This window comes from Gouania willdenowi, chromosome 18 (assembly GCF_900634775.1).
Source record: "Gouania willdenowi chromosome 18, fGouWil2.1, whole genome shotgun sequence".
NCBI classification, from domain to species: domain Eukaryota; kingdom Metazoa; phylum Chordata; class Actinopteri; order Blenniiformes; family Gobiesocidae; genus Gouania; species Gouania willdenowi.
The window spans coordinates 2,270,116-2,280,942 of record NC_041061.1 but is presented as its reverse complement, the minus strand read 5'-3'; the positions used below and the strand labels follow the sequence as shown (position 1 = coordinate 2,280,942).

The window sequence follows — 10,827 nt, the reverse complement described above, 5'->3', positions numbered from 1 at the left end:
ACTGGCAAAAAGACGACAACGGACAGTTTTTAACACCGTCTTATTTTCCATCCATCAATTTTCAGACCCGTTTACTATTTTTTCAGGATTGCAAGGACGAAGTCACGCTGATATCTGGTAATAAACGTCCCAAATGATGCTCGTTTGTCAGTGATTTTTAGGTCTTTAACTTCTGACCAACATCTGGTTTTTGGTTTGCTGAAATCCCAGCAGCGCGTCAATGACGTCATAAGGTGAGTCTCTCTCTGCAGAGTACACAAGTTACACATAGACATTGTGTTTGAGGGAGTCATTCAGTCATATCGTTATGAACACAAGGACGTCATCAGCCCGCTGTCAATGCAGCAAATCATACTGTCAGTGCTCAGGCTGTAGGAGAAGGCAGACTGCAAAATACTGAATGGTGAGTATAATTCTAGTTTATATTACATTATTATTATAAATAACTGTCTGTTGGTTGACCCATTTATATTTTAAACAGACACATGTCAGTATCTATTTATTTATTATCTTTAACTCTATATAACTATAGTATAGTTGTATTTTCATCATTATAACGACACTAAATGTTTTCATGATTTTATGATTAAGATCCTCTGACTGATTTGAACAGATAATAATCACAGGTTTATAATCTTTCATAGGTGTTTTATCCAATGAAGAAGATGCAGCTGCTGCCAAGAAGAGGAGAGAGTTGTGGACGAGCTAGTCAGTGGACAGAATGGTGACAGGAAACGCATCACCCAGCGTGAAGGCTTTAGTGACGTACGTTTGTTTGTCCGCACTCTGCAGATTTGACCTCCCGTCAAAGATTTGGTCTTTGATCAAGAACAAGAAACCCACAACTAGCTCTCACTAATTATTCTTTCACTTTTTCATGAATAAAAGCAATAATATAAGTGCAAAGAATGATTTATTAGTATATGATCAAAACGTGTTACACATTTGAGTTTGTTTAATTGTATTGAATTGCAGATAATGCGTGCCTGCCAGAAATGTTCAGCAACAAAAAGTGTTTTTTTTTTATTGAAATTGTCATTTGATAATGAGCTAATGCTAGCATAAAATAGTTTAGTGTATTTAAGAACACATATTTACCTTCATGTGATATGTTGACTTTGATGTTTTACGCTTTAAGAACAATCTTAACAGGACACTGATTGAGGAGTTGGCGCGTAGCATCTTTGTGCTAACGTCTGCCATCTAGTGACATGGAGCTCTTTGTTTTGATTGGTCTGTGTACAGGGCACAGCTGATTGGTGGAGTTTCTGGAGCAGGAGCTAAAAAACGTGGCTATTACCAAATGTAGGAAAAGTAACGGCAACAATTGGAAGTTTCAGCTTCAGACAAAAGCGTTGCTTTGTTCAGAGAATGGAGTTTAGAGCTTTAGAGGCTGTGTAGACGTGGTTGAGACCACCCTATTTAAATGGATATTTGACTCATTCAACGTGGAGAGATGAGTGCACAGAAGCACAAAATGACATTTGAAGAAGTTCAACTGGAGGCAGGTGGACTTCTCCGTCTGCTGCACAAACATTTAATAATGTAGAAAACAAAATAAACAAATACAAATGCTGTTTAATCAACTTTTAAACCTAATGATATTTTTTCCTCTAATGTAACATCTCTGCTCCTTTAATTCCTGTAACTTTGTTCTTATCAGTCCATGGAAAACAGGAGCAGCTTTGGACACAAAGCGTTCTATTGATCTGTTGATAGTATTCCACCACCAGGCAATCTTAGATTTAGGTAAATCATACAGTTATAGTTTGGTAGATGCTGCAACTCTGGACCTACTACATAGCTTAGGATTGCTACACCGGCTACAACCAGCGGCCTATGAAGCAGCAGAGCCTCTGACCCACGGTGTCCGCCAGTGGAGGAGACATAAGCAGTGTGATCAGAAGTAGAAGCGGGGATGGTGAGTGGGGCTATCAACCAAGCTTTTAGCCTCCAAACAGGCTGGATGATAAGTGGGTTCACCCTCAGCACCTGCATGTTTGTTCTATAGCAGAATGAACAGAGTAAACTAGAAACTATTCTGTTTGGTTTAACACTGAATGAAAACACAACAGAATGAACATTACATATTCATTAGAGGGAAACGCACTAAATGGATTGTGGGCACATTGTTATGTGCTGAACACGCTCAGTCCTGATTCCCTGGGGTTTGTACCCCTTATTTGTGCGTGGAGTGATGTTTGCACATGTTTTAATAGCCCTAAACATTTAGTGAACCTGCCCCTTAGTGTGGTGTTTGTATTAATTCATGTGTGACGCTCACGGCTCCTGAGCCTTAACATCAGTGGGAAGAGAGAGGAGATGAAACGCCACAGACACAACAACAGGACCAGGAAACTTTTCTCTTTATTTTTTTGACAGTTTCATAGTTAACACTCCCTTCAGTAGGGGGGGGGGGGGTGTGTGTGTGTGTGTGTGTGTGTGTGTGTGTGTGTGTGTGTGTGTGTGTGTGTGTGTGTGTGTGTGTGTGTGTGTGTGTGTGTGTGTGTGTGTGTGTGTGTGTGTGTGTGTGTGTGTGTGTGTGTGTGTGTGTGTGTGTGTGTGTGTGTGTGTGTGTGTGTGTGTGTGTGTGTGTGTGTGTGTGAATGCAGAACAGTTGACATTCCATCCATCCATCCATTTTCATTCCCGCTTATTCCCGTTTAACAGGGTCGCGGGGGTCTGCCGGTGCCAGTCTCCGGCTCTCATAGGGCGCTGGGCGGGGGTACACCCTAGACAGGGCGCCAGTCAGTTGACATTCCTCACATTCCCATGTCAAACCATTCTAAACAATAATGATGTTTTGTCTTCTTTGTAATCTGCTGAGTTTTCTTCATGAATTCTGATTTATTCTAATTGTATTCTGCTTTTTGTCGTCATTCCCTCTATTAACCGCTGTGTTGAGTTGGAAGTCCTTTGTGATTTTGTTGAGTCTAAAGTTGAGTCCAAGTAAAGTAGGTGGAGTCCACACCTCTGCCCTAAATGTAGAGAAACAAGTTCTGTCAGACTGTGTCATGGTTGTGTGTTATGTTGTTTATGTCTGATCTATGATTCTTAGTTTTGGTGTTCTGATTATTTTAATGAATATGTTTCTATTTGTTGTTCATATGTTTAGTTTTCCTGTTTTTTATTTTTAAGCTGCAGAATTTTCTATTCTAGTCAGATATTTATTTTCTCAGGTGATCATTCAGGAATACGTTTAATCCTCTTCCCTTCATTCTCTGTGTTAGCTGTGCTGTTTAGTGCTTCCTGTTAACAAACCTCATGATAATCACTGGTGTGGTGATGTCATTTCTTTGGTAGAGCAGGTGACATGCCTCCATGTTGCTGAGATCAGTTCAATCCCCATGAATGGGAGGAAGGCAGTTACCTGTTGCTCCGTTAAGCTGACATCTTGTTCCCCAGGCTTCACTCTGTTGTCAGCGGTTACCGCCTGAGCGTAGGCCCAGGCTTTTTCCAGCCCAGAGCTGCAGTTCTGTTCTAAGGTGACCAAAAGTCCTCTTTTCACATCCTGTCTTTCTAACATTGCATGTTGCAAACACTAGAATGTCATGAACACAGCCTGACTCACTGTAGAGATGTAACACATATAAAATCTATGAAATGTAGTTACTGATTTCTATGTCCACTATAGTATCTGTGTGTTGTGTTTAAATAGATTTCCATAGATGCTCATTACCCACAACATTAGTATTGGGGACCTGGGTCAACCATTCTGACCCAATGGAACATGAGATGAGTAGTGAGGGATTTCAAACACAGTATGCTGCGTTCCACTTGTTCTAGGAAGTCATGGTTCTGAGTTCCAAGTAGGAAATTTTGACTGGAACTCCCCATGAGTTTTTTTTCTAGCAGTTTCATCCAATAAGCAGTTTTAAGTGAAGCTTCTCGGCCAATCACAGACATGTACCGCACGTTTGGACTCCTAAGCCCGCCCACAGGCTGCTTCCACACCAGCGAGTAATCCAATGAAATCAATGAAGTTAGTGCTCAAGCCTTTTTAAGTAACATTATGAGTGACTAGTTACCATCAGCTCAGCCGCCCACTCCCCATCATGTCCTCCCGTAGCCCCCCCTTCACACCAGCATGACTAGTAACAACTTGTTAATGGGTGAATGTAGAAAGAAGCTTATTTTAACTGGACCATCCAGTTTTCTGGAAGCCCACCCTCAATCAAAATCCTGGTGGTGCTACTGACGCTCATGCTGGAAGGATATTTCCAAAGGAAAGGAGATGATAAAGTAAACCTGAGGCTGATAGTGTTTGTTTCCTCATTGCTGTTCCAACCTAGAAACACCAAACTGGTCAAACAGCATTGATGGTTCATGACTTATTTAATAATAGATGATCTGATGAGTCAGTGTGAGAAGAGGACAGAGTGTGAGAGCAGAGCAGTCAGAGACTCCAGTCTGTGTTTGTGAGGAGAAAAGCTTGAAGACTCTTCAACTTTTGTTTGTCAGCTCTGGACTCAAAGAGAGGTGAGTGTAGCTGCTAACATTCATCATCATCATCTAGTGTTGTAGTAGTCCAGACCAGTGTTGGTCTTGAGACCAACATTTTAAAGGTCTGACGGATTTTCTGTCAAGACCGTTGGAGACCAGCACTAATTTCTGGTATTTTTAATCTTTTTTATAATGTGATAATAACAAGGAGAACAGGATAAAACAATCCTTTATTCATTCTTTAATCCATCCTGTATAATGACCACAACCTTCCTTAATGCACTGTCAGCAGAGCTGAAGTCAGCATCCAATGTGAACATTTTTAAATCAAAGTTAAAGGCACTTTTTTTCTCTACTGCATATGATTGAGAGAGATTTTTGGTCATGTTGTTGATGTAATGTGTTTGTTGATGATTTTAAATGTTCTTATTGATTTTAAACAATTGAATGTTTTATCATGTAAAGCACATTGAGTTTCCTTCTGTATGAAATGCTCTGTACTAATAAATTTGCCTTGCCTAATGTGACGTGTGTGACACACACACACACACACAAGCAGGAGAGAGAGGCGGAGCTAAACATGTCCACTAACTTGTTGGTTGTGAAATTTGTTTTCACGAACCACAAATAATACATTTGTAAAAACACAGCAAAGAGGAAACACTCTGTGGTGTGTAGGTGACCAGCTATGTTATTTCTTGGCAGAAATACTTTTAAACACTTGCTGTACATTCAGCTGACATAAAAATATTGTTTTCAAATATGTAGAATAATTGTGAATTTATCAGTAGTAGTTTTAATATTTTAGTTCATTTTTTGCAGGACCCTTTTTGTCTGTCAAATGTATTAAAAAAGAAACTAAAACTAAAGAAAAAATGTTATATAACTGTCAAACCTTATCATTTTATTTATATAGATTTTCTAATTTAAAAAAAAAAGTTTATGGTCTTGGATAGTGTGGTCTTGAACACAACACTATCATCATCAAACTTTATTTCAGACACATACATGGTCCATAGCAGACATAACAACACAGACATATCAACAAATGAGACGTAATAAAAGAATGATCATTGACTGTTTGGAGAGGTGGGAATGTCCCACATTAGTTTGTGCAGGATTTGAACGTTGTCACAACTGCTCTAACTACCAGGACTCACTCACTGTGTTTCCTGTGTTAAATATTACATCAGATTGTCTCACTGCATGTAAAGCTACGTATTAAATACTGGGTTTATAAAAAAATATACTCAGGATGCCAGGCCCATATTTCACTAGCCTCAAATCACCAAACACAATAATTTATTCATTTTAATGTCACACATTTAACATGTGATCATTACTTTATAGTTTTATTCCAAGATACAGATTGTAAATCATTAATAGAATGAGGAAACACTGGGATTTAGCTGCTGAAAGGAAGTGATGGAATGCTGCTCTGCTGCTTTTTATGGAAACATCTTTGAACATTGAAGTTCTTAATTATGGGATGTCAAAGTTCAGTGATGGTTTTCTAGCTCTTTTCAGCATTTAGCTCACCTAACATTTAAAACATAGATTCACGTCAACATCTTATATATAATTGTCTACAATATGTTTCAGGGCTGCAGCTGATGAATATTTTTCTAATCCAGTATTTGACTGAAAATTCCATCAATTAATCAGAGAAAACTTGTTTTTTTAGTTAAAGAGAAATTATAAATATACATGAGAAAATAAGATATTTCAGTTAGGAATGAATGAACCATTGGTTTCCTTTTTTAGACAATCATTTTTATCTCAGGAAATGTGACAAGTAAATATTAAAATAAACTACAAACAAAAAAAAAAAAAAAACTTTTAACTTCTGCCGAGTCCAAACGTCATCTCAGATATCTACAACTACATAGATATCTTTATTTGAGGAACATTGAAGATATAAAGTTTAGACTTGGTGACGTGATGTTTTCCATTTATTTACCATTTATTCCTAATGAGCTTTGAAATAAATGTCATGTTCATTTTGACTAAAGACAGGATTGAAGTGCAGATATTTCTAATCAGTTTCCAGATTAGAGATTAAATGTTGAAACAGTTTGTCATTGGTTTCCATCATCTACCCCCACCACAAAAAGTCATGTGATGTGTGACATCATCTGAGAAAAGTCTCTACTGCTCATGGGGAAAGGTTTTTAAATAGAAAATAGCTGTGAATGGATAAAAAAAAATGTTACCAATCAATTGGAAATATGACAAATTAATCACGAATAATCGCAACTTGTGAATTTCAATCAAATTATCACAGAAATTATGTGTATTTAAAAAGTTACATTTATTGAGGCAAAATGTGTAATAATTGCATTTGTTTTCCCAAAGAAAATCACTGAGAAATGTAGTGTGTGGTCCATGGAAACTTTAAAGTTTTGTTCTATGTTAAACTTTCATCTGTTATTACACAATATTTTGGTTATTTTAAAGAAAACAAGATTGTACATTAAAATAAAGAGTGCAAAGAATCTAATTCATGGTTTTGAAAAGTTCCAGTGTCAATATGAGAGAACCGTAGAACTAATTTGAACCTTAAACATTCAAACTATTGCACTTTTACATTCAGCTGCTGAGGCACAGCAGACTGTCCACATTACTACAGGAGGACTGAATCAGTGCTAAATACTAGAAGTGATCCCAGTGAGATGGACTCAGAAACATTAGTAAAGGAACGCTCCACAACAATGAGAGTGTCCTGTTAATGTGCTGCTTGTCTCTGTCCCTCAGTGTGTGGACATGTCTGCTGCCTGCAGTGGGACGTCTGAAGATCACTTCCTGTGCTCCATCTGTCTGGAGGTGTTCACTGATCCAGTCAGCACACCATGTGGACACAACTTCTGTGAACCATGCATCAGCACACACTGGGACACCAGTACCACGAGCAGGTGTCCCGTGTGTAATCAGGTCTTCAGCACTAAACCTCAGCTGAAGGTCAACACGTTTATCTCTGAGATGGTTTCTCAGTTCAGACGTGAATCTGAGCAGAAAGCAGCAGCACCAGGAGAAGTTCCCTGTGACGTCTGCACTGGAACCAAAGTGAAGGCCCTAAAGTCCTGCCTGGACTGTGTGTTCTCCTACTGTGAGACTCACCTGGAGCCTCATCTGACAGCATCAGGCCTGAGAAGACATCAGCTGGTGGAGCCTGTGGAGAACCTGGAAACCAGGATGTGTCCAAAACACAGCAAACCTCTGGAGCTGTTCTGTCAGAGTGATCAGACATGTGTCTGCTTGATGTGTTCTGTTTTGGAGCACAAGAGTCACCAGTTAGTTCCTCTGAGAGAAGAGTGTGAAGAAAAGAAGGTGGAGCTGGAGAAGACAGATGCTGACCTTCAGCAGATGATCCAGAAGAGACGAGAGAAGCTGGAGGAGATCAGAGAGTCAGTGAGGATCAGGAAGGATGCTGCAGACAGAGGGAAAGCTGAAGGTGTGGAGATGTTCACTGCTCTGATGGAGCTTGTTCAGAGAGGCCTGAAGGAGCTGATGGAGACGATGGAGGAGAAACAGGAAGCAGAAGAGAAAGAGGCTGAAGGTTTGATCAAAGAGCTGGAGGAGGAAATCTCTGAGCTGATGAAGAGAAGCTCTGAGGTGGAGCAGCTCTCCCGCTCTGAAGACCACCTCCACCTCCTCCAACACTTCTGCTCCCTGAAAGCTCCTCCAGCCACCAAGGACTGGACAGAGGTCATGGTCCGTCCATCATCATATGAGGAGACTGTGCTGAGAGCTGTGGCTCAGCTGGAGGACACACTCAGTGACAAGATGATGAAGATGAAGATGAAGATGATGCAGCAGTTTGCAGTAGATGTGACTCTTGATCCTCTTACAGCTCATCCTAACCTCGTCCTGTCTGATGATGGAAAACAAGTTTATCACAGTGATGAGGAGAAGAAACTTCCAGACAACAAAGAGAGATTTTCTAGATATGTTATTGTTTTAGGGAAACAGAGTTTCAGTTCAGGCAGATTTTATTTTGAGGTTCAGGTTAAAGGAAAAACTGAGTGGGAGTTAGGAGTGGTTAAAGAATCTATCAACAGGAAGGAAAGGATCACTGCGACTCCTAAGAATGGTTTATGGATTGTGTGGCTCCGAGATGGAAATGTGTATGAAGCATTTGATGATCCTTCAGTCATTCTTCATCTGAAGTGTGTTCCTGAGAAGGTGGGTGTGTTTGTGGACTATGAGGAGGGTGTGGTCTCCTTTTATGATGTAGATGCTGCAGCTCTGATCTACTCCTTCACTCACTGCCGCTTCACTCACAAACTACATCCATACTTTAGTGCTGGTTTAAACGATGGTGGTAAAAACTCATCACCTCTGATCATCTGTCCTGTCAATCAAAATGAATGATCAGTGTCATGATGAAGTCTCACCAACAATAGATTCAATGGTTCTCTGCAACCATTCACTTCTCCAGGTTGGTTACACACTCCATCCAACCTAACATGTATGTTTCTCAACAGTGGGAGGAAACATTTTATTAAAGAAGCTTCACATTTGGTGTTTGGATTGTGATGAAATATGTTTGAAAAAGTGATTTTTTTATTTAAATACCACAAACTTGTTAAATTGTACAAACATGTAAGTTGTTTAATGATTAGTTTAAAGGTGTTAGTGGATGGTAAAATAGGAACATGATTATTTTATATGAAATGTAATGAAAACAAAACAATTGCAGAAATGTATCAAAATAAAGTGTTTTTTAAGTCACTGCTACTCTTACTTATTATCTTAACCTTGTTTTGGCAAAATTATTAGTTATGCTTAATAATATATTTACTCATATATTTTAATCCTTAAGCCTTGGGTTGTAACTTTTCATTGCTTCTAGCTCTGGGTCAGGCCATCTCTTCAAAAGCACATGATGTCTTACCAAAACAATACTGAAATCTCACAAGGTTGAGACACACAGGCACCCTCTGTGTACGCACTCACATGCCTACACACACTCACATAGTCACACATACACACCCCATACACATCCATTCACACATTCAAACACATAAACGCACACACCTCCACTCTCATGGCAATCAGCAGATACCAAGAGAACTGGCTGTTTTGACTCAAGAAGAAACTGTTTGCTTTTCTTCACCCTCTGTCCTCACCTCCTCCCTTTCTCTCTCTATCTTTATCTCCCGGGGGGAGGAGGGAGGGGGGACTGAGGGGGAATATACGTGATGGTTTGGAATTGTGTTTCACTCTGTCTTCGGATCGCCTGGCCGGGCAGTCACTAATTTTGTCTGTCTTTGTACTCTTTTTTACTTAGTTTTATAATAAACCTTTTTTATAAAATCATCAATGCCTCGCCTGGACTCCATCACTCAACCAGAGCAATAAATCATGTCTCCAAATGAAATCAACCGCAAATTTGCCGTGACAACCTTTAATTAAAGTAAAACTGTGAGGTTTTGGTGTTTAAGATATTGACATTTATTCAACCATCCTTTTACAACACATAAAATTATAATTAGTAATTAAATAAATACTCAGTGTAATTATCATTTAATAAAAATCAAATCTAAAAGAATAACTAATTTTAATAAAATAACTACATTTTTCACATTGTGCCTCAGATCATTTACACATTTTTACCTTTTTTACTTCATTTACTTCAAGCTGTTGGAGATGCAGCTGAAACCCATTTAATTCATTTTTCATTTGTACATTTATGTCTGACTTACACTTTTTATATTTTTCCACTGTTATTTTGTATTTGTTTCATTTGGACTGTGATATTATTTGATGTACATGGGGAATCTATGTTGGTTTGCATTTTCATGAAAGGAATAAATACATTTATGTTGACATTTACTTTGGTTTTTTACCGTCTGCTCTTGTTTAATCGTGTTACTGTAACAAGTGAATTTACCATCAATAAAGATCTATTCTATTGTATTCTATTCTATTCTATTCTATTCTATTTTATTCTATTGTATTTCTTTAACCAGCTCAGAAAGATGAACAACAGAATGTTATTTCCAACATAAACATTGTGTTGTATCCTAGGCTCACTGAAACAGAGCGCCCCCTGTGGTCAAACATGAAACTTATGTGTCGTAAAGGAATGTCATGTTGTAGCTGCTGCTCTTACAGTTTGCCCCCTGGTGGTCAAATAAAGCCATTGCAGTTGATTTCATCACTTCCTCATATCTAAGATTAGTCCTTAGATTTTTTAGACACATTAGCGTTGCAGCAACAATTGGTCAATGAATGTCCACTGGACATTTATGTTAATCATGTTACTATAAAAACGTAATAGAATCGTGGGAGTTTTTCTCTCATTTTGTGTGTTTTTGTCAAATGTCAGCACAGTTTTCCCACGCTTTTATCTAAATATTGCAGTCATTTTTAATCACAAAT

At 38.7% G+C, this 10,827-nt stretch overlaps 1 protein-coding gene across 2 annotated transcripts; it reads left to right on the top strand.

The window, feature by feature from the left end:
* Positions 1-4,287: 4,287 nt before the first annotated feature.
* On the top strand, positions 4,288-8,923 carry LOC114480316 (E3 ubiquitin-protein ligase TRIM21-like). Of its 2 annotated transcripts, XM_028474346.1 has the most exons (3): positions 4,288-4,479; positions 7,198-7,862; positions 7,917-8,923. In XM_028474346.1, exons 2-3 carry the CDS (start codon positions 7,207-7,209, stop codon positions 8,812-8,814), a joined length of 1,554 nt encoding a protein of 517 aa, XP_028330147.1. In that variant the 5' UTR covers positions 4,288-4,479; positions 7,198-7,206; the 3' UTR covers positions 8,815-8,923. The 2 variants fall into 2 exon arrangements, with proteins under 2 accessions (XP_028330147.1, XP_028330145.1); XM_028474344.1 differs by having other exon boundaries at positions 4,343-4,479; positions 7,198-8,923.
* The last annotated feature ends 1,904 nt before the right edge of the window (positions 8,924-10,827 follow it).